The 24,191-nt window shown below is 40.6% G+C and overlaps 2 protein-coding genes and 1 long non-coding RNA gene across 6 annotated transcripts; 2 read left to right on the top strand and 1 right to left on the bottom strand.

Moving 5' to 3' along the window:
• The first annotated feature begins 442 nt into the window (after positions 1 to 442).
• Positions 443 to 12,910, top strand: slc30a9 (solute carrier family 30 member 9). 4 transcript variants are annotated; one of them, XM_039812897.1, is made up of 20 exons: positions 443 to 592; positions 925 to 961; positions 992 to 1,122; positions 1,229 to 1,417; positions 1,600 to 1,617; positions 1,712 to 1,759; positions 2,683 to 2,782; positions 2,971 to 3,063; positions 3,223 to 3,305; positions 3,911 to 3,969; positions 4,367 to 4,434; positions 5,219 to 5,377; positions 6,554 to 6,689; positions 6,775 to 6,814; positions 6,910 to 6,981; positions 8,079 to 8,186; positions 8,462 to 8,627; positions 10,144 to 10,273; positions 11,198 to 11,311; positions 11,460 to 11,596. In XM_039812897.1, the coding sequence occupies exons 3-20, from the start codon at positions 1,014 to 1,016 to the stop codon at positions 11,502 to 11,504; spliced, it is 1,737 nt and encodes a 578-aa protein (XP_039668831.1). In that variant the 5' UTR covers positions 443 to 592; positions 925 to 961; positions 992 to 1,013; the 3' UTR covers positions 11,505 to 11,596. The 4 variants fall into 4 exon arrangements, with proteins under 4 accessions (XP_039668831.1, XP_039668833.1, XP_039668830.1 ...); XM_039812896.1 differs by lacking the exon at positions 925 to 961 and adding an exon at positions 12,444 to 12,910 and having other exon boundaries at positions 444 to 592; positions 973 to 1,122; positions 11,460 to 11,544; XM_039812898.1 differs by lacking the exon at positions 443 to 592 and having other exon boundaries at positions 910 to 961.
• A 338-nt stretch (positions 12,911 to 13,248) lies between these two features.
• On the top strand, positions 13,249 to 14,956 carry LOC120567396. The gene is made up of 2 exons (XR_005640565.1): positions 13,249 to 13,427; positions 14,176 to 14,956. It is a non-coding gene; the product is annotated as an uncharacterized LOC120567396 (long non-coding RNA).
• Positions 14,957 to 15,687: 731 nt separating this feature from the next.
• grxcr1a (glutaredoxin and cysteine rich domain containing 1 a) lies at positions 15,688 to 21,634 on the bottom strand. The gene is made up of 4 exons (XM_039814355.1): positions 21,088 to 21,634; positions 18,285 to 18,524; positions 17,084 to 17,149; positions 15,688 to 16,036 (listed from the first exon to the last, which is right to left on the bottom strand). Exons 1-4 carry the CDS (start codon positions 21,484 to 21,486, stop codon positions 15,857 to 15,859), a joined length of 885 nt encoding a protein of 294 aa, XP_039670289.1. The 5' UTR covers positions 21,487 to 21,634; the 3' UTR covers positions 15,688 to 15,856.
• Between the last annotated feature and the right edge of the window lie 2,557 nt (positions 21,635 to 24,191).

The following is a 24,191-nucleotide window of genomic DNA, read 5'->3' as shown; positions in this document are numbered from 1 at the left end:
AATTAAGAAGAAAAACAAACCATTTATTTTAATACTATGTATACCAGAATATTTTTGGTTAATGTTAAACATTTTATAAGAAGGGAACTGGGCAAACAATTCAATTTCAGGATAAAGACGTTCTTAAAAGTTTTGATGGTCACGAGATGGGGAAAGATCTTTTTATATGAAGATTTATTTATTGTCTAGTTAATTTTATTATTGGGGAAATGCCATATTTGCAAGAAGAAATGGGCAGACTCCAAACCAAACATTGGACACATTTTTATGAAGAACTGCATCAATGTGGCAACATTATAAGATACCTTAAAAAGAGAAGTCAATTAAGACTAATTTTGTGTTGGGCAGTTCATGTATGTACATCATGGAGGTGTTGTGGTTCTTGTGTTCTTCAAATAAAGTGAAAAAAAACTGAATAAGCTCTCGCGAGAAGACAGTCAACGTCACTGTTGTGTCACAGGTCAGGTCACTGTGTGTGTTGTTTGCAGCGTTACCATTAGTTTACTCTCGCTTTGCCAGACCCTCCTCCAAAGTTTGACCATCTATTCTGAAATGGATACAGACTATGCAGAATAAACCTCACAACAGAAAGGTACTGTCTTTTTTAAATGACCTAATCTAAATGTACTCGCTATTAAGGTGCAGTTGTTTCTGAGTAAATAAAATGTTACACAGTACTTGTTACTTACGGCGGCTAACGATGTTAGCTTACGGTGCTAGCTAGCCGGGGTTGGAGGCACTGCTGCAGCGTCAGTACGGCAAAGATATTTGACCATCCAAACGATTATCAATGACAAGCATTTCAGTTAGCCACCAATGCCACATGTGTTTAACACTTTAGTTTGTTTTATAACGATGCTAACGTTACTGCTTGATGAAACTGTCAGATGTTGAGAGGCGATGTCTTGGCGTTAATCTGTTCAGTTGACAAGCTAACCCAACAGTGACCGTGCTATCTGTGACCCCGCATAGCAAGTTCCTGCACTTCGGTACCAAGCCCCGCTACAGCGAGGATGTTCCCCAGCCTGGCCCACAGACCATGGCATGTCTTCTGCAGGCTATCCTTGCAACACAGGGCGTCCCTGTCACAACGGTCCTCGAGGATCCCCCAGCTGTGCTACGGTGAGGACTCATTACACATTATGGCTTTTACTACTGTGCTTTCTCTTGATGCCATAGTTTACAATGAAGTACAACTGAAGAATTGATCATATATTCTGTTGCGCAGGTTTTAAGAGTGGAGGCACACATAAGGTGTGGTTCTGCCTCCCAGACTGCCGTGTTGCTTCTCTAGGGCTGGCCAAGGTGCAGTACTACTCTACCTCTGGCAACAGTAAAGATGGTCCCTCAAAATCAGCATCAGGTGATTCTCCAACAGCAGAAAAGGTCCTGTCTGCTGCTGCAAAAGCCACCCCAGGTTCACCAGCTTACTAACTTTTAATTTTTCAGAATACTGCAGATTCAGAAGTTGTTGAGATGTTTGCTGCCTGTCTGTTCTTGGCATTTTGTGTGGCACTGCATTGTGTACATTAACGGTTACCATTTCCCCTTTTATAACCGCTAAAACTGTTGTCTTATTGCATGCCCTGTCAACATTAGCACCGGAAGATGTTTCTGGTAAGTTGAGCTGTTTAGGAAAATTCCAAAGTCCCCCAGAAGAATTTCACTTTAGTTTACATCTTTGATTCCATTTCAATCTTTGCTCTCATAGGTGCAACACCTCAGGGACTGACTAAAGCTGAGACAATTCAAGTGAAAGGTAATTAACAATGTTTGTGCATGCTTCACATGAAACAGGTAAAGGCTCTGACACACCAACCCGACAGCCGACCGTCGGCAGAAAAGGCAGTCGGACTGACTGCCTCCCCGAGTTGGTCAAAAAAGTGCCTCGGAACACAGCGACGCCGACTTGAGCGTATGTTCTGCACGTGCACGAGACGTAATACGTAATATGTCTCCATAACAGCAAGCGGCGCTAATCTGTATTGTCGCCCAAAAAATGAAAACCGGCAGCTGATTGGACGAATGCGTCACGCGGTTCTGGCTTCTCTGGAATTTCAAAGCCAGACCATCATGGCGGCTCGTTCAGAATACGATCTCATATTGTACTAAAATAGTTCACTGAAACGTGTTTCTGAAAACATTTTAAGCGAGAAATAGGCCATGCAGTTGCTGAATCTGTCTTCATTTCAGATCGACAAAGGTCAGTTTAAAAGATTTTTCGTCAGATTTTGAGAGACACTAGTCCCGCTCATCCCGCTAGTCATTTCCGGGTTAGCACTCCACCAATCAGATTGGTCATTGAGTCCGACTGGCCGCCTTCTGATTCAACATGTCAAATCGGCCCAAATGAAGGCCGAAGGCTCCTCGGAACACACCGAACAGACTCGAGTCACTGACCTCGCCAGACTGTCCGACGGCCGATAATCTGGTTGGTGTGTCAGGGCCTTAAGACTCGCTGCCTTACTCTTGATTTACCTATATTCTTAGTATCTTCAGAATGTGGGTGTGATTTGATGACTTGCACAAGCATGAGGACTAATGAATGCAGATAGAGTGTGGTCTAGACCAACTCTATCTGTAAAGTGTCTCGAGATAACTCGTGTTATGATTTGATACTATAAATAAAATTGAATTGAATAGATGAAACCCTGAGTCATAATTTCCCTCTGTCATATGCAGTTCGAGCAGTCCTGAAGAAAAGAGAATACGGAACCAAGTACACTCAGAACAACTTTATCACCGCAGTCAGAGCCATGAATGAATTCTGCCTCAAACCAAGGTAACCCCAGTTTCCCAAACAAATTGTGTTGTTCAGTGCTAGCTGAGATGCGGGCAGACCACAACACACATTCCTGAGTTAATAAGTTAACATGCTGCTGTGATTAGCACATATAAGACTGCCCGACATCGTTTAACTCAGGTCTTCCTAAATCTTTTTCTTACCCCCATCCCCTTATGTCTTCAAAGTGATCTGGAGCAGCTTCGCAAGATCAGAAGACGCAGCCCTCACGACGACACAGAGGCTTTCACGGTCTTTTTGCGGTCAGATGTGGAGGCCAAGTTAGTTCTAACACCTTTTTTGCTTTACACCTCAAGAGATATAAAGAATATAAACACTATGTGTACTCCAACAAATTATTGCTCAAACCACCAATTTTCATTCATGTGTCTCTCTTACGTTTTGTGATTGATTTTTTTCTTTCTTTCTGTGACTATTAGAGCACTAGAGGTATGGGGCAGCCATGAAGCTCTAGCCCGAGAGAGAAATCTCAGGAAAGAAGTGGAGAGAGAGTTTCAAGAAAGTAGGTTTATTTTAATTTTTTCCCCCATGTAATGATGCTTGAGATTTTTTGTCTTAAAGCAAAAATTCAACATGTACTATCTCGTTCCCATTTGAAACCCAAGTCTAATAAAAACAATGATTTTTCAGTGTACTTTTTCTTACCTTTGACCAGTTACAAGGTGACGAGCTCCAGGGTGTCCCTGCTCGTGAAATAGACCTTTCGTAAAACTTAGAATTGTCTTTTTTTACACTTTGGTTTTTGTACGAATAAATGAGATATTGCGTGATAATTACTGAGCTTTAGAGATGCTGGTAGGCAGATTTAGTTACTTTTGGATGGAGCCAGGCTAGCTGTCTCCCCTGTTTCTATTCTTTATGCTAAGCTAAGATAACCGGCTGTTGTCTGTAGGATTATATTTAACGGACAAAAGTGACAGTGGTAACAATCTTGTCATCAAACTCAGCCTAAAAGCAATTGGGGGATTGTCATCAAATCATTCCTTTAATACTCAATACAGACCTTTTGTGAATATTTGTGTAACTAACCTGATTGTTTAACAGCTGATTATTTTGTCCGTTGGACATATCGCTTTTTATTTGTATCTCTTATTTGTTGACCTCCAGGTATTTTTAGGAATCAACAGTTGTTAAAGGAATACAAAGACTTTTGGGGAAACACTAAGGTGAGCTCTTTTACTTTTATTTGATAATGATTAATTCTGACATGTTTTATGTGTGAAAGAGAGAGAGAGTGGACATAAGTGATGTATTAGTGTGACCTTTTTCCCTGTTACAGAGGTCACTGCGTCTACGTATATATTAATGTCATTATCTGTTGTCATTTATGAAGTCCAGTGGTGTTATTTTGATAACTGTACTGTTCTACACTGGCCTGGTATGGCATGGTGTATTCTATACTCTGCTGGCTTGTTTTCCTCCTCTCACAGTATTTTTCATGAGATAACATTAACTGTATATGTCTGTTATGGCGACACAGCTGGATATTCCCAATCATGTTTATCTTAAATCAAAGGCCGGTTGCTAAATTTCACTGTAGTTGTTTTTCTTTGTTCCACAAAGCCTCGATCAGGCCAGAGGACAACTTTCCTACAAGGGCCGGGGAAGGTGGTCATGGTCGCTATTTGCATGTAAGTTTTAATGCTCTCGTTCTTGTTTCTGACTGCATGTTTGGTTTCGCTGTCAAGTCTTTCTGTACTCAGTGACTTTGCTGAGCTGTAGCACACACAGTGGGAGGTATTGGATTAGAGAGGAACCGCAAGTCTGTTGTCAGCAGGGTAACTACCTACAGTATGTCGGGTGAGTGTCAGAGTGTAACGTTTAGGAGACAGTAGACCTACTTTAACTTTATCTAAAAAAAAAAACTGCACTGTAGAGTTTTGACACTCAAAAAAAAATCTCAAAGATGTGAAAATCTGTATTGGAAACTGCATGGGCTTTAACTCACATGACATCATGTGGCCTATTGGATTAGGATGATTGCATTACAGGACATGTGCAGTCACATGAACAGCAAAATGTTTCCCTCACTTAGTATGCACAAGGACTCACAGGACTCAATTGGTTAAGTACTGAGTTGAGGAGAGGTCCAGTCGTGGTGTGAATTCTGTGTTTCTGGGGCATGAAAACAGAAAAGCTGAAATACTTTGCAATAAACAAAAATAGTTGAGTAATAGAAAATGGGAGCTATCGTATTGTATGTTATTAACTTTGGCCTCCAGCCAAATTTGTTTGTCTAGACTTAACAGCCACATTATCACCTAGCTAACTGTTTTTCTGTCCAGTACAAGCTGCTTATTAAATCTGTAGACCACCAAAGTCAGAACTACTGTTAACCATTAAATTGTGTTGTAGAAGATGAACGTTTTCAGTGCCGTTTGAGTGCTTCATCTACTTATTTTTCCTTGTCCTCAGCAATGGGCTGAATTTCATCTTCAAGCTGCTGGCTTGGGTCTACACCGGATCAGCTAGCATGTTCTCAGAGGCCATCCACTCTCTGGCCGACACCTGCAACCAGGCTCTGCTCGCCCTGGGAATCAGCCAATCTGTCCGCAACCCTGATGCAGGGCACCCGTAAGCAATACACCTTACTGTACTGTTAAAAAGAAAATGATGATGAGAGGAACATGAGCTGTCTCCAAAGGAAAATAGGTCATTATAACACCAAAGAGTAGAAGTATAGGTTGAAGTTTACACATTTAGAATTTTGCAGAAGTACCGTTTAATCCTTTTGCAAACAGTGTTTTTGCAGAGCGTAGGTATGTGTATCCTAGGGGTGGGAGTCTCTTGGCACCTCACGGTCCGATTCCGAGGCCTACAATTCGATTCTAAACTGATTATCGACGCAACAATTTTTTTATGTACATTTCCAAGCGTGATTTTTAAAAATATACATAGAAATCTGAGTTTGCTACTCAGAGTTAGCTAATCACAAAGCAACTAGATAAAGCTTAGATTTTGACATATAGTTGTCACACACAAGTTTTAATGAAATATTTTGTCTACTGAGGTTTTTATTTTGTAGCCATTCATTTTGGCCGACCTGACATGTTCAGTCGGAGACAGGGCAGTCGGGACTCACCCGGATATGGCGAGCGGAATGAGTGTGACTAGGGTCTCTCAAAATCTGACGAAAATCTTTTAAACTGACCTTTTGTTGAGCTGAAATGAAGAAAGATTCAGCAACTGCATGGCCTATTTCTCGCTTCCAGAAACATGTATCAGTGAACTATTTTAGTACAATATGAGATCGTATTCTGAACAGCCGCCATGACAGTTTTTTGGGCAACAATACAGATTAGCGCCGCCTGCTGTTATGGAGACGTATTACGTCTCGTTTCTTTGGTGTGTTCTGAGACACTTTTTGGTCCAACTCGGGGAGACTAATCAGTCCAACTGGCTTTTCTGCCGACGGTTGGCCGTCTGGTTGGTGTGTAATTGCCTTAAGTTGTTGTCCATTATCCCATCCTCTTTCAGTCACTCTGTTTTCTGATTTGTACTTGTCTGGAGACAAGTACAAATCAACACATTTCAATTGAAATCGATTATTAACTTATCTGAATCGAGAATCGAATCGTTCTAAAGAGAATCGCGATGCATCTAAGAATCGATTATATTTCCCACCCCTAGTGTATCCTATACAAAATAATGGGGTTGTTGAAAATAATGTTATTGATGGGTAAGTGAACCAGTCCTGGTTTTGTTCAAATGATACTCTCAGCTGTAATAGAGGCCCTACGTCTTTTCCAGGTATGGCTTCTCCAACATGCGCTACATTGCCTCCCTCATCAGCGGGGTGGGCATTTTTATGATGGGAGCAGGCCTCTCCTGGTACCATGGCATCATGGGATTGCTGCACCCACAGCCCATTGAATCTTTGTTATGGGTGAGTGTCTGTGTTGACTCGTGCCTGTAATACAAGATAGATCAAGGATAATAATGACCCAACACGTCACTTCTCTGTGTTACAGGCTTACTGTATTTTGGCGGGCTCTCTGGTGTCTGAAGGAGGTAGTTTATTGAAATGAAGTTTTTGATCTTTGGTGACATTTGGACATAAAGTATCATTTTGTACTGAAACATTTCTTTCTGTTTGCCTTTCTCAGCCACATTACTAGTAGCCATAAATGAGATAAAGAGGAGCGCCCAACTTCATGGACTGTCTTTTTATGAATATGGTATGTACAACAGAAATATTTTTCATATTAATTGATGATGCTTTGAATGCCATTTACACCTTGCGCAATACACACAATACACCTTGCAATACAATGAATATATTGATCAGGCAGCAGTTTACTTTGCCCGTATCTACCTAAAGCTGCAGGTAACCTGTCCTGAGATCTAGAGGAGGGGATTGAATTCTGATTGAATTGAATTAGCTGAAATCACATATGACAGTGTTTTTTTCAAAGACTGCGACTGCAGCACGTAAATAGAAATGTTTCTCTAAGCCACATTATACTCTATGATCAATATACAGAAGAATGCCTTAAGGTTAAGATCTGAGCAGACCTTAGGATAAGGAAAAACTCCCCCAAAAAAACTCTTAACTGGGAAAGAAGTGGAAGAAACTTGAGGAACAACAACTGGGGAACAATCTCCCTGGACGTATGTACAGAATAACCAACACAATAAAATAACAGTGTAGACAGCCGGGATGAGAAAAGGATACATAGTGGCAACATATGGGAAGAAAATGGATCCAGGCGGATGCTAAGCAGCTTTCCAGGCGCCGCCAAACAGAACCTGAGCCACATGACCTCTTCACCACCATGTAACCTGGGAAGTAGACAGGCGACAGAAACGCACAAGACGCAAAACCGAAGCGCATCATTCACACTGATAGGAGAATGAAACAAGCACACAGAGGAAGAGGGAGAGACAAGAAGAGAGGCTGAATCCCTGGAGGACGGAGAGCCAGATCCAAATGTGTGAAGGGGGGCACCGACAGCCAGGAGAGGGAGAGAAAGGTTCCCTGGACGACCAAATGCACCTGCCGTCAGTTTGAAATGAATGAATCTTACCTCTGGAGTAAAGGAAAGCAGGTGTTTCCTGTCATTGTACACAGATGGCGTCATTCAGCCCGAGTTGATTTTCACATTGTGAAGGAAAGAAGTAAATCTGATCATTCATCAACCATAATTCTACCAAAGACCCATATCTGACAACAAATGTAAATGTTGTGTTGATATATCCAGACTTGGTATAATGTGGGTATATCGCTTAAATATTCATGTGTAATTGTGGTCTTGCGTTGTTTTTCTGTGTGCAGTAATGCAGAGTCGAGACCCCAGTACTAATGTAGTGCTGCTGGAGGATGCTGCTGCTGTATTAGGAGTCATCATGGCTTCTGGCTGCATGGGCCTCACCTCACTTACAGGTAAACAAAGAGACATGGAGACATTGTTGGATTATTGGAGTCAATCAGTTTCAAGCTGTTCTATTGCCCTTAGTCATGCAGTTCATGAGCTCGTGTTTTTTTGCTTCTTATAATCTTCTCAACCAGTACTATGACTTATTATTCTTCAATTGATAAAGTACTATCAGGATAATCCTTCTCTCATGTTTCTGTACTTTGGTCTCCACTGTCAATGTTGGCAATGATCCATATTTCTGAAGTTGTACTGATTCTCTCCGCCTGCGTCCACCCCCCAGGTAACCCCCTCTATGACAGTATGGGTTCTATCTGCGTGGGCACGTTGCTGGGCGCCGTCTCAGCCTTCCTCATCTACACTAACACAGAGGCTCTGCTGGGTCGCTCCATACAGGCAGAACGTGTACAGAAGCTCACCGAGTTCCTGGAGAACGACCCCGCAGTAAGGTCAGCAAATGAGCAGGCACACTCTAGTGCACACACCTCCACGGCTATGAAACATGGACCAGGTCTTGATGTCGGGTCTGGAAACATTCATGTGTATCCAAATAATCCCATCTCAAGTCAGTAACTTTAAAGATCTACTGATGTCGATGGGACAACATTCTGGTTAAAATAACATGAACTTACCTAACTTTATATGCAAGCTGTACACAGAGCAGTGCAAAGCGATCTAGTGTAATTACTCTGTCACAGCATGAACATGCGAGTGACTTTAAGAAATTAAACATTGTGGTCTTGTAACCTGTTTCATTGTACGCAGTCCATATCGACGCTTAATTTACGGGATAGTTCCGGTGCTGCCGGAAGTCCCGCCAGATGCCCCTCATTTTCGGCCGCATGTCCCACACCTTCTGCTTTCTTTGTGTTGGCATTAGAGATGCACCTATAGACCAGCTGGTGACCGGAATTGGCCGATTTTCACAACAATGAACTGACAACATAAGTTATACGACTTAACAGTTCTCTAGGACAGACACCCGATTTCCACTGCTAGTTATGCTCCGGTCTCTTTGTCCTTTCTCTCCCTTTTCCGCCGGGTGGGGCGCGTGCCCACTCGCGTTGTGAAGCGCGTGTCCGAGCTATTCTCCGACATGCACTCTTAACTATCACTGTTCTAGACGCCCTTTTGTACAAATGCACTCGGGCATTTTCATCCAGAAGTTTAGTTTGCTAAATATATCACTTTTTTTGTTGGATATTGGATGTGAAAAGAAGGAAATGGTTATTCCATAACATTGCACTTTAGATGTGTGTGAATTTCCAATACCAGGAGTAATTTATACAGTTCTATTTTATAGTGATCGGTTATCTGTTCAAAATATGTTCTATGCAAAATGTAAAATGTTCTATTAAAGAAAAGATACAAAATAAATATTTGTGTGTGCTGTGAAGTGGTTAGAAAAAATGGAATCGGCTAAAATCGGTATCGGCACCAATTCGGTGCATCTCTAGTTGCCATTCTAAACTCCACTCGATGTATGAGGACTAAGGTTAACTGCTCCTCAGACCTCTGCACGGTAAATCCAGACAGCTAGCTGGACTATTTGTCAAATCTGTGTTTTCTGTTGCTTGATTAAAACAACTTTTAAATGTGCCCGTTTCACCCAAAACAAGTTCCTTCCCGAGGTTATTTTGCAGAGGCACATTTGCTTCGTCCGGCGATTAGCGCCGCCCAAGACCACTGTGATTGGTTTAAAGAAACGCCAATACACCAAAGCATGTTTTTCACCTATCCAGGAAAGTTGTGTGGAAGGGCCAGACCTTCCTCTGCAGCGCTGTGGAGATAGATCTGGCAACGCAAAACTACATTTTATGTCATACTCGTTATAAACACACCCTGTTTTGGCGAAAATCCACTGAAGTACCCTGTAATATGTTTTGTTCCCCGACTAAGTTTGAAGTATGATAGTTTTTCTTCCTGCCTAACCTAAAGAACTGCTTTGTTTTGTATCATGATCAGGGCCATCCACGATGTGAAGGCCACTGATCTGGGACTGAGCAAAGTGCGATTCAAGGCTGAAGTTGACTTTGATGGCCGAGTGGTGACACGGTCTTATCTGGAAAAACAAGACATTGACCAAATCCTCAATGTAAGTTATTTATTTATTTATTTTTATTTTTTTTTCACTCCCTTCGTTTCCTTTTTCTTTAATATTATTTGATCACTACTTTTTATTACTGTTGCGTATAGTAGGCAACAAACATAGTCTTCTGAACACTACATTATGAATCCATCTGTTGCTAACAACTGCTAAGGACACATTGAACAAATCACAGATCAATTCAAAACAAAGGGTTTTCAGTCATTAAAGGATAATTCCAGTTTTTCATGCTTTCTTGTTTATGCCATCCTCACCGTTGATGAGTCGTGAAAGAGCGAACATCTTGTCATTTTCCCGACTATAATTGCTGCATGTCATCCCTTCTCTCTCTGTCACAATCTAAATAAAGAATAAAATGTCTAAATGAATAAAAAGCACATACACTGCAGCTTACACAGTCACTTTTAATAACAAAAACTGATTATTATTGGGACATTTTGGGTTAAACAAAAAGTCACTTCAGTGAAGTTCTGTTTACTTTGCTAATTGTTGGTTCCTTGCTGCATTCATGTCACATTGGAAGATGCATTCATTACAAACTGTTGTGGTTTTATATTTAATTATTTTAAATTAATCCTAAATGACCCTCAGGATTATGCACTGGTTTATCTACAGCATACAGTAACGCAGGCCACAATAACTACTCTTTAAATTATCTAACGTGCAGACGTTGAGGTTTTGAATATGTTGTCTCCTGATTGAGCTTCAGTCCAGTTGAAGTGGGCCGAACCAAGCTTGGATTTTTTTGCAACAGGAATGTTGACAAACCTGAACTTTTTTTTCTTTAAAAATGTGATCTTTTTGTCCTCTGTGTCCTTGGCTCTTGCTGTATCCAACATGCATCTATATTGCTTACCTTGTATCTTTACTGACTGAAGTTAAGCGTGTGCTTTTATTTTTTCCTCTCTGCAGGAAATTCAGCAGGTGAAGACCCCCGAGGAGCTGGAGAACTTCATGCTGAAACACGGGGAGAACATCATTGACACCCTGGGGGCCGAGGTGGACCGCTTAGAGAAAGAACTCAAGGTTCTGAAATATTAAACTTACTCAAATTGTTATCTAGAAAATACTTAAAACCGCCTTTTTTTAACATTTGATATTGCTGTTCCTATATTATCTGCACAAAAAAGACAGATTTGTATGTAACCCTGTTTTTTTTTTTCTCCTTCCGTAGCAACGGAACCCAGAGGTCCGTCATGTAGACTTGGAGATACTATAATACCTTACGGGTCATCGTGCTGTAACAAGAAGAGGAAAAGGTGAAAAGGAGGGCCAAGCTTGCCTCCGCTATCTCTCCCCCCCCCCCCCACCCCCCTCTCATCCTGACCACATCTGTCTCTGCACAACTCATCAAGTCTTACTGTAGAAAAGTCCACAGCCACACTCGAGGACGGTGTTTGGCCAACGATCATGCTTTCTTTGTGTCTGTTGAACTTCAGTTAGTCGGGAGTTCAACCTGCCAGAGATCCACTTTTCACATTCAAGCGCGAGTGTTCCTTGGCTTAAGACTAAGAACTGTCATTAGTCTGCTTGAATTTTAAGAAAAATTTTGAATCTCCGTTGCAGTTCACATACATCTATGACTAGTTTAGTCTCCTGGTTGTTTGCTTGACCTCACATTCCTGCATGAATGTGTTTGGATTCGGATGAAATCAGGACCAGTATCATTGACTAGACTTGTACTGTAATGTACAAGTGAAGATGCTCCTGCAGGTTCTCTAATAAAGACAGTTTGTGATGGATAGATTGTATTGCTATTACAGGGTAAAACGGAAAAGAAAAATAACTTAAAAGGTGTTGTTAAGACGTTTCATTTGATTGTATGCTAGAGTTGAAGAGTGAACTAAGAAAACCGTACTTATTGAGCATCAGCTTATGCAAAACTTAAAGATTAGAAAATGGTGTCACGCAAAATCAATATATTCCCATGATATTAAGAAGACAAGTTGACAGTCTGGCTAAAAAAATGCATTAATTAACCATTTATTGGACATGTTGATCTTTACAGAAGGTCGAATGGAAAGAGTGAACATCCTTCTGAGCCAAGAAATTAAATTCTAGGCAGCAGCATCCCTCTCTTTCACTTCATTTCTCAGCTTCACACTCCAAACTTTGATGTTCTCCAAACTTAGTAACTTTATCTTGTGGGCTTTGGCAGGTGATCAGCAGGTGACTGTACTGATCCAAAGATGAGGTACTGGATGGATGCAAATTTCCAGTGTAAATAAGTTGTCCATGATGACAAAATGTACCAAAAGATTGGACCATCATCATCATCATCATCTCAAACTGGTTTTTAATCATTCAAGATGTCACCCTGTACAATGCGGTATATCAACATGATCTCCTACTTGGCGTGAAACATTGTGACTGTGCACAAGTGACCCGCTTTTGCTTTTCATTCTGCTTTTACTTTAGTCAGTCAGCTGCAGCACAGGACACACCTGCCTGCTAAACATGTTACTATGCTTCAGGAGTCCTTTCATCTGTGTTTCAGAGGATGGATGTGTATCTTTGAAGGTGTTAATAGTGTAATACCCCCCCGTTGGCTGTAACAAGGCTGCCACTGCTGAAGGAGTGAGAATAAATTTGAAATAATTTATTAAATTATGTTGCTTTCCTTTTTCTGTCATGTGGTCTGATCTCATTTCAACACTGCTTCGTGTGTAGTTTGTGATTAGCATGATAGAGGACAAAGCTTCTCAAGATGTTGGAGGTTTTGTAGGAGCTCCTACCTGGATTGGAACCCCAGCGACCGAGCCGGGGATGCGTTCAAGACCTCCTGAAGCATCTGGAACAGCAAAGAGGTGCATTTTCAATCCTTGCTTTTCGGATTGGAGGCCCGTTTTGTTTTTTTTAAACTCAGATGGTTGACTGGAATGTAAACCCAAGTCCATTAGATGGTGCAGTTGTAGGGATGAGAGAAAAAAAAAAAAAAAAAAAAAAAAAGAAAAGGTGGGGGTGCTATAGCCTGTACGCTGACGTCAATAAAAACAGTCATTTCCAACCAGTCTGCGCATTGACCGACCGTTCAAAACATTACCCACAGCATCGCGGCTGGAGCCACGCTAGACTACTCGACTGAAATAATTTTTCGCCGAGCCCGGAGAGCGGAGACAATGCGGACAAAACTCCATTGCAGGTTTTTACACCATTGAATGTTGTCTTAACATTTTGGGTGTTGCGCGCATATCAGTGTCATGTCTCGTCATACCATTCCCAAGTCAGTCCGCTGCCCATCTTGTTCCCTTTCATGTCTCCCCTCCGCAGAGAAAGAAAGGGTCGCTTGTGCACGTTGATACAAAAAATAAATAAAATACAAATAGAAAGATAAAAGAAGCTGATCGTCCGGCTGATTTGGCTCATTATTAGAAAGGAAACATGCGTCGAGACGCGCCTGTCACGTTCGGAGATCACCAAACACATCTTCAGTCCTGCACATCACGCCGTCACTTTCAGTAGCATTAATTGGTTCGTTTTGTGAGCGGATTCAAAGAAAATGTCGCTGTTTTGAAATAATATGCGATGCATCTCGATTTTTTTTTTTCTCTCTCTCTCCAATATGTTCGTCTCCAGCAGCCCACAGATGGGGGCGCAGTAAACCCGCACATTTGGGGTCTCAGATTTTTCACGCAACCTCCCCTCCATCACCACAAAGCCTGCGGTTACAAAATCCCAAACCCCCATTACTCCTCGCTGCGGAATTGAATTAAAGAAACGAGATTTTGTTCAGCAATGTAATCATCTCCAATTGCCCAGGCAGAAAAACCTCATCAACCCCTTTGTTGTTGCATTTGTGTGTGTGTGTGTGTGTGTGTGTGTGTGTGTGTGTTTTCCTATGTCTTTTTTTTTTTTTTAATAATCGATTTGGTTTGCTGTTTCAATCACAGGTGCAGGAGCATCTCGAACAACCCAGGTGGTGATGGCAGGAAAGGTCTGATCATGGCGGATGATCATCACCATCACCATCACCATCATCCCACTGCTCTACGCTTTTAGCCTCTTTACAGTGCTGCCTTGTCTAATCATGTTCAAGCAGCATTGTACAGGGCTATGACAGCATAGAGAGCTGAGCTGCTCAGGCGCTGCGTTTCTCTGACCCTTTTGGATGGCGGCCAATAATGACATCATCCGTTAAAAACACTAAACGGCGATTTTTGCATGTAAGGATTGTTGGCAATAGACTGACTTGTCTTGTAATGTTCACGCTCGTGTCGTCAAAAAACTAAGATGCATTGCTTTTTCAGTGTTAAATAAAAAAAAAAGTGGAGCACATTAAGTTCTCAGTGGGTTGAATTATTCAATGCAAACCTAAATCCCTTTGCAGCCAATACATTATTGAAACAGTTAGTCACATTGCATTGTGCTGCTTCTGTATGTCCATTGCATTTGAGTCCCACAGAGCTAATCATCCCCTTTTTCTTAATTTTTGTTGTTGGACCTCTGTTCTGAATTTGATTTCCCCAAATCGTTTAAGACTATTTTAACCATCTGGATGAAAAAATATTCTGTTTGCTGCATGATAACACAGATAAACGTGAGAGGCACAAACTGCATATAGGGCATTGTTTGGGGAATATGTTTGTACTGTACTGTATGTATGGCTGTAGAGTGCAACTAACGATTGTTTTCATTGTCGATTGCTAAAAAAATAAATAAATCACAATTCCATATTCCCAAAGCCAAATGTGACATCCTAAAATGTTTTCATTTCAACAGTTGGAGATATTCACTTTACTATCACCAAGAAGAGACAAAGAAAATCAGCAAATTCTCACAATTGACAAGCTTAAACAGAGTGTGTGTGGGGGGAGGGGGCGCATTTTGGCTTAAAATGGACAGAAATGATTAATCGATTATCAAAATAGTTGCTGATTATTTTTCTTTCAATCGACTAATCATTTCGGCTCTAATGTAGAACTAAGAAATATACTGTTTAATGTACTATTAAAAAAGGTTTAAATCGGTTTGATTCCCTTGATTTACTTCACACTCAGTTGCCAGTTTATTAGGAACACCTAGCTAAAACTAATCCTACATTTATTAAGTTTTATATGAGGTTTGAAAGATGTTTGGTGTGAACAAAGGTCAGGTTCCATGGCCTCTACTGGCTGCAGATTGAGCCCTTTAAATTTCCCTCTCCGTCCTGTGTCTAAACTCTGTCTGATATGGGATTAGTAATGAGAGCATTTTAAATGACAGAGCCTCCTCCTCACTAATTAAATAACACGCTTAAGTTTTCCACAGGTGAAACTAGTTCACGGCTCCTTGGTGGACAAGTGTATTTACAGACTCAGACAGAAACCTTTCAATGAGTTTTGAATAAGCTAAAGGGAGAAGCCTAATGTTATTTGCTTTGAATTGTTGTGATGTATTACATAGAGATGAACGTAAACAGCAGATCCACAAATTCAGAGATTTTATTACAAATGTGTTTTCTCTTTAACTAACAATGGCCATGGAAGAGTCCTGCTGTGTTTCATGTTGCTGCCTGTGTTACAGTCCAGTTGAACGTCCTGCCTAAAGTCCCAGAGACCGAAGTAAGGATGTTGGGTCAGGCACTTAACATCCTCAGTGGCTGCAGCTCACGCAGGGCTGCAGGCCGTTCTCGTTGCAGGAAGTGCACTTGAGGGCTTTGAAGGAATCCGTGAAGCAGTTGCGAAACACGGACATCTTGCTGCCATGGCACATTGGGCACGGGATGAAGGCGAAGCCCCCACAGGTCTGGCACGTCTGGGGCTGCTGTACCCTCTAGAAAAATGGATAGATACATATTTACATTCCAGATAAGGTATCCAACATTTAATATTGACAGCTAAATTATCTACATTCCTTGAGCAAAACAGGACTGGGTTTCTTTGTATTCCCAAAGTCCACATTTTTTAAGATAAAACATTTTAAATAAGCTGAATTTGGTACGAATAATTAACAAAAAACTTAAAAATGGTCTGAATAGTGGGACATTTTGGGAAATACTCTTATGTGCTTTATTTTTTTGTTGAGAGTTAGATAAGATCAAGAAAGTGTATTTCCCAAATGTCTAACTATTGCTTTAATCACAACTTCCTATCCAAACTATCCAAAGATTTTGTTGGAGCATAACTGTGCAGATATAAACACACAATAAAGCCGTGTTTCAGGCCAGTTCTGGACTGATTAATGTATGCATGACCTTTCAGAGATGCATGCTCTTTTTACTAATAGCCTGCAGGAACTGGAATGCATGACTTAAATGTCATTGTCAACACGGCTTTGTATTCACTCATGAAGACTCTTGTTGGCTCCAAATTACAACCAAGGCCTGAGAAAAGGCCAGTGCTTGTGTGACAGACATTTCTGCAGCTCAGTGAAAAACAGAAATAGTTGACACCATCTCAGTTTGTAGCCAACCGCAGAGCGATGTGCTCTGCGTCGGCGTGTTAGAACAAATGTGTTGAAGGCCGAATCAATGACACATCCTCCATTATTGATCGTCATTTATTGACATGCATGCATCTTTCACAATGCAGTTTGTCCATGTTTTATTGATGACACCACTGGTGAGGGGAAATGACTGATCCTGTTTGCACTGAGTTCATCTCAGTGACTTTGGGCAACGACAAAGCGTTAATTTATTATGACTTTATAATTACCTCATGCTTTGATTTTGATATGTGCTACACATGAAAACACATGGTTAATTAAACGCCAATGTGTCATAACAAGTGGTTGTCTCAACCTTATTCACAGGAAAATCATCTGTTTGACCACCATCAATTATTCAGAATGGGATTTCCAAAGCAAACGCTTAAAACCAACCTCTATTTTTGTCAGAAGATCTTGAAGCTCTCCTGATTCATTCATGCCTAGTATTTTCTCAGCACCCTGCAAAACATAATTCAATATTTAATGAACTCAGTGTGTGCATGTACAAGATATTGGCGTCAGAGGTTAGAAAGGAGCAAGACGTGCAGTAAATACACCAGCACTTTTTGGACTTTGCACTTTAACTATTAACGTTACTTTTTAAGATGTCGTATTGTCTGTACAGTCCTGTGTCCTTCCTTCATATTCTAAGATGTCTTATGTTGATCTTGTGTCGATTTAAGAATGTTTTTTTCTGTCTGTACTTGTTTGTGTTGTGCAGTGTTGTAATGTAACAAAGTACAAATACTTAGTCACTGTATTTAAGTAGAATTTCCACATGTCTGTAATTTACATCGTTATTTATATTTCTGGAAACTTTTACTTCTACTCCACTACATTTCCTAAATAAAATGTATACTACTTCTTCCTTGTTTTGTTCTTCTTTTTTAATGCCAGACATTGATTTTAAATGTTTAAGAAGGAGTGGAAACCCTGAATATGATGCTTTACTATAAAGAAGCCACAATAAAGTTCATAATTAATAAGTTCATTTTTTTTTTACTTCTAATAATAAAGTACATTTAATATCAGAAAATGACTTTTGATACATAAGTACAGTAAATATTTAAAGGGATATGCCACTGTTTGTTGAAATAGGGCTCATCGCGGTCTCCCCTAGCTGTAGATAGGTGGGCCAACGCATTTTTTGTGCATGCATTGTTTTAGTCCGGTGCAACACCGGCAGCGCCAGCGCTAGTTAGCTTAGCGTGGTGAATGGAATCCTATGTTGCCGGTTAGCATGTTGTGAGTAAAAGTGAGCCAACAAAAGACAAAAAAACAACCTAATTACTTGCACTGAGACAAAAAATGTGTTGGCCCACCTATCTACAGCCAGGGTAGACCGTGATAAGCCCTAGTTCAACAAACGGTGGCGTATTCCTTTAAGACTTTTACTCAAGTAATGTTAAAGGTGATTTTAACTTCTACCAAAGTCATTTTCTGGTAAGATACTTGTACTTTTACTAAAGTATTGCTTTCAAGTACTTTATACAGGACTGGTGTTGTGAAGCAACAGATTGTAGCACTATGCCCAAGACAGATTGCCCCTCGGGAACAAAGTGTATTCTATTCTAGTCTAAGATGAAGAGCTGACCCCAAGGTAGTGTCCGTCAATGAACACGACTGGTAATGAAGGAGGTTCTCCCACACGTTTGCACCGCTCCTCCAGCTCCTTCCCGTACTCGATGTCCAGGGCGATGTTCCTCTCCACAAACTTCATCCTGTGGTTCTGGAAGATCTTCCGGACCAGCTCGCAGCGCTCAAAGGTTGTCCTCACCACACGGAAACTCGTAGTGTAGATCACTATCCGCCCAAATTCAAGAGATAACTCCATCTGAGAGGGAGAAAAAGAAATCCGAATTGTAGTTACATGATTACGTTTTTTTACATGTTTGTTTTTATCCGTAAGATTCAAATGAACTATGCAGAGAATAAACCATGCCTCCCAGCAGCAGGATTTTGATGTAAAATCTTAGTATACATTATGTACTTCCGAGATCAGCCTCTAAAAAAACCTCTCAGAGGAAAGTGCATAACTAATTGCATCAATACTTATAGTAGAATTTTGACATATTTCCACTCACTTATAGGAACATTTCTTATGTTTGGCACCACTTTTCTAATGAGTTGTAGCTAATGTCTGGTAATACTTAATAAACAACAACAACAACAACAACAACAACAACAACTGCTTTAACACCAAATATAGGACAATCATCATCATCAGCCAAAATAATTTTTTAACCTCATGGAACCCAAATGTTGAAACATAACTTACATAACTGATTTATAGAGCTCCCTTTTTGTCCACAAGCTAAAAAATTACAAACTCAAACTAAAATGGCTGATGTTAGTAAACCATTTTGAGTACAGTCATGATCCTAAGCCTTTCTTTAAGGGAACCCGTTAAACGTTACTATCAAAAAGTCAGAAATGCTGAAAACAATACTGAACCAAACGTCTCAGACACAAAACTAGTACATATTCTTTTAGAGTCAAATGTTTTCTCTTCTGTATGCAGTCCTGTTACAAATTAAGCAGCGTTGTCTCAGTCGTACTGGGATCTTAAAATGCTTTGCATTGTTAGAATTGTGAGGCTTTCAAATGATGTACAGTTTTTCAAGGTGAAGGAAGGATTCAACCAAATGACATCCTAAATATGGTAACTAATCCCCTCCCAGGCCTTGTGTTTGAGTCTTAGGCAGTGCCCTCATTTAGGATCCTATGGCCTGAGGGTAGAAGCTCCTCCCGAGCCTCTCAGTGCTGGCCTGGCGTATCCGGTACCTTCTACCCGACCTCAACATGGAGATGAGGCTGTTACCCCGGCTGCTTTGGATCGTTAATGATTTCCCTAGCCTTTTTCTTTTCCCGGTGTAAATATCCTTTAGGCAGGGTAGGGCACCTCCTGTTGCATGTTCAGCCAAACAAACTACTCTCTGTAGGGCCTTCATTGTAGAATATTGTTCTTACTATTTGCAGGTAAATATAATAAGAATGTAAAAGGTTTCCATAAGAGACCAAGTGTGTTTTGGTGTATGCTTATTTAGCTTAAGACATAACTATAAGATAGTTAGGGTCACAGTGGCCTCGAGCACAGTACACTGAGTAATAATAACAAGAGAAACAGGAGCAGAATGTACCGCTTCGCGCGAGAGCAAATGAAGACGAGACACATCACAGCGGCCTCGACCCTGCTGGGTGTTGTGTGAAGATAACACTCCCTGTGCTGGAGAAAAGAGGGGGCCCAAGAAATAAAAGTATAAGAGATGAGGGGAAGTATAGAAGGGGGCTCACAAGGTCTGATGGTCTAGAGATACATGGACTGGCTCCGGCTTTTTGCCTGTTGCTAGGGAAACTTAGTCTCTGCGTGCTTTGTGATCCCACAGATCTGTGTATTGAAACTCCGATGCTTGACTGATTAAACAAATGTATTTGACTTCATCTTATCGTCTTATTTGGCTCTTGCTTAGGATCAATGTAATTCCAATTTAACGAATGCGCAGATATATAGGTCTTTTATTTGGAGTCAGACACATTGTCCCAAAAGGGGGGACACAGAGGAGGAAATCCCCAACATCAGTTAGGTATTATTTCAAGAATTTCCAAAAGTATACAATAGAGTTTTTTTTTTACTTTTAAATGTGCTTATCCTCCCTTTCAGGCAGCCTTTGGTTATCATTCATTTCAACAAAGTTTGGAAACTGTACAGAGACTACTAATTGCAGGTGAAAGTATAGACGGCGTTAAAAGTCTGCACATCATTAACATGTATATTATTTAAATAAATAAAGCTACATGTTCATTGTAGGCGCACATCAAACAAGTGAGTCAACAGCATTCAAAAATGTTGTAAGAAGTTATGGCATGGTGATAATGTAATGTGTACGTGATTTTAACGTTTATAAAACATGCAAAAACACCAGAACCTTCCTTCGGGATAAGATCAGACTGTGATAAGCGTTTCAACTTTATCCTAAAATAAAGATAATCATGATGAGCAGCTTCATCGAGTCTACGGTGACGCTGTTTGTTCACCTAATACCACTTTGCCGAGAACTGGCCTCTTTGATATGACCCTCTACATCACCTTTGCATTGGCACACGAGCCAAAGAGTTAGCTCAGATTAATAAACACGTCTTACTGCTGGGATACTAGAAAGTGCCGAGAATTCATTAACCTGATTAGTTTCTCTTGAAACACTTAACGAAATGCATCATTAATCTTTAATTGCTCTGTGACCTTGTCCTCTATTGTGAGCTTTTATCCCAGTCACACACCTACATGCTCCTACCTGTAACTAGACTAGAGGACGTAGGCGACAATGACGGGAACTGGTGTAATACATAGATTGTATTAAACAATAAGAATGAAACCAGGCCCTGACAGATTCACTTACACTGTTGGAATTGGGAAGGTTTTCAAACAGCGTCTGACCTGCGCTGACTTTGTGCTTGACCCCTCTCACAGTGCCATTTTTACTGAGTATGTTGACCCTCTTGGTGGTGAACATCCAGTCCTTGGTGGCCCCTGCGTACATGAGCAGATCATCAGGCTCACACTCGCCGTCGCCCAGCTCGGAGCCCAGGTATCCATACAGGTGTCCATCTCCACTTGTAGAGGGGGTGCTGGCCCGTTCTGCATCCGAACTGCTGGTGCAGTCTGAATCCAGGGAGTCTGAAGGCCCCTCATCCTTGAACATCTCCTTCAGCACCCGGCCGCTGTTCCCCGAAGCCACACGGAACCTCACCCGCTTCTGTGGCTTCTCCTGTCCAGCCATCAGCGTTGTCCCCTCCATTGCAAACCCCCTGCCACATTACATGGTCCACAACATTGCAGCGTAGCTCCTTGCTTCTCATTCGGACGTAGACACTTAGCTCAGACAAACCAGTTTGTCCCTCATGGATTACTACCACGTTTAATCCTCGCCATTTGAACAGATCTATAAACGACTGAGAGCCTGTAAGCTGCCTTACAGTCCGACTCACACTGTCAGTAAATAATACATGCATCTCTGCCATGGCAACCTAACCAAGCTAATCTCAAGTAAAATGATCGTTGTCTTTGAATTATTCATCACAGTTTACACAGTTTTCACCAAAGCTTTAACAGAAGACTTTTAATGGCCTGACTTCATGTACTTTAATCAAACAAACTAACGTTTCTCCCTCTTGGGATAAGATGACAACTGACTGTGAGACAAAAACAGCTTCTGCATCAGTTACATTTTATGATAATACAGCTAGGTATATCGCCTCTTTTAAAAGCATAAATAATGATTATAGTGTGTGACTGCTGAAGACAATAGGCTACACCTACTCAACACACCGTCCGCCCTTTTCGTTTGGACTAAAATAGCTCAACAACTATTTGATGGATTGCTGTGAAATTTAACACAGACATTAATGGTTCTCAGACTATGAATCCTAATCACTTTGTTCATCCCCTGACTTTTATTTAGTGACCAAACACCCACAAAATGAACAACATTCCCATCAGCCTCAGCAGTGCTTCGTGTATCTATGTTTTCTTAAACCTTGTGTTGTCTTCCCGTCGACTTTTTCCGACGTTTTTGTTGCATTATTCAACACTTTTTTTAATTCATGGTCAACAAACCTAATTTATATGACATCATAACTAACTTTGAGTTGGAAAAAAAGCAAAAAAATATGAATTATTTTGACTAATAGTTAAGATCAGAGGATGTTGAGTGGATCACATACTGGGTTATGTCAAAGTTAAGTCAGGATACTGTTTTGAAACCATGTGTCAAATGCTATAAAATTGAATAAAACACCCACAATTCAATGGAAGTAGTCATTAAATTTTCCTGCGAAAAAGTAAATCAATGCATCCATGTTATTTTTGGGCAATTTGGTTCAAAGAAACCCATGTTTTTGACATAAAAAACTTTGAAAACAGGTCAAATTTGACCCGAGGATAACATGAGGGGTAAATGTTTGACAGTTTTATACGTTTTTACTGAATTTGTTACAGTTGAAGTGACAAATAAACTTAATTTGAAACTTGAACAAATTGAGAAAAATCTAGATTTATTGTCATTACACATAGTACTATGATATGATGCATTTTAGCATCTATCCAAATAGGACAGAGTAGCAAAAGTGTGTAGGCTATAGATAGGCCTAGGCTATAATGATAAACAAATGTACAGAATAGACAATAAACCAATGAGGTAGTGATAGTAAGATGATATGAAGCCTAACTGTGTTTACAATAGGCTACAAATTTATGCAAGTAGGCTGACTTAAATTAAGATTCTGCAGATCTTCATTTGTTCTGAAAACTTTGTTCTCCAATTTTAGTAACATACTAGAACTTTGTTTTCATTGTGACATCTTTATTATTATTCACTATTTACAGTACAGTACAGTAAAGTAAAGTAATAAAGTAATAATGTAGTGTGACATCATCATCCAGACACATGAATGCATGACGTATGCGGATATTACTTGACTGCTTACTTTGTTACAGCTAAAGTGGGAGTGCAGGTGTGCACTGGGCGTCCGCCCAGAGCAGAAGAGGACCGACCATATAATATGTCACAGTGACACAATTCAGCAACGTGTCCACAGAGACGCCTGGGCCAGTTTTTTTGTGTCACAGGTGATGAAGCAGCTCCCTGGAGATGTGACACGTCAGCTTATTGCGTTGACAGCACCACTCTGTTTGAGTGCTACAGTTTGGCTGCTGAGGTAAGAGCTACACACACACACACACACACGCGTGCGCACACACACACACAGACACACACACACAGACACACACACACAGCATATCATCACCTGCTCATGTTCATGTTGTGCTGATTATTAGATAAACTCCATCTGAGAAAGTCTAATATGTCAAACTAAAATTTAGTGACATCCTGAGACTGTAGTAAAAATGGCTCTGGTTCCAAGTCTTATTGATCCTAGTGACCCTAACTCTCCTTTAGACTGTTTTTATTATAAGGCCATCACAACAGCTTTTACAATATGGCTCGTTGTACATTATTGCTGCTAATAGCCAATGCTAGATGCCATTAGGGTGTCTAGACTTTGAAATTACTGCCTGAGGAGCTGAGGGTGGCTTGATCACTTTTATTTTTTAAATCTCGTCTTCATTTTATTGAGCTGTTTTTTCTTCTTTTAAATGTTGTGATCCTTAACAGTCCTTGCACTCCTGTCTTTAAAAGCCCTGAAAACCTAATTTTCTCAATCATCCTCTTACTGTGAATGATGGGGGTCCTTAATAAACGCACATATTTCTGCCCAAGTTAGATCAGTTTGGGGCATGAGAGATTTCTGCCTGTGCTGTTTTATCTGTGTAAATTGATGTAATGCATTTCTGTGGGCCTACTGTGGAATTTAACCACATTTGACTTAAAACTGCTGATTTAGTTGTTTGGTTGTTTGCTTATGATACAGGTAACACTGTGTGTTGTGTATTATGTGTATCCTTTAGGTCAAACAAACATATTGAATGCGTTTACTTCCTCAG

The sequence above is a fragment of the Perca fluviatilis genome, chromosome 10 (genome assembly GCF_010015445.1).
Source record: "Perca fluviatilis chromosome 10, GENO_Pfluv_1.0, whole genome shotgun sequence".
In the NCBI taxonomy this organism is placed as follows: Eukaryota; Metazoa; Chordata; class Actinopteri; order Perciformes; family Percidae; genus Perca; species Perca fluviatilis.
This window is presented reverse-complemented; position numbering and strand designations above follow the sequence as displayed.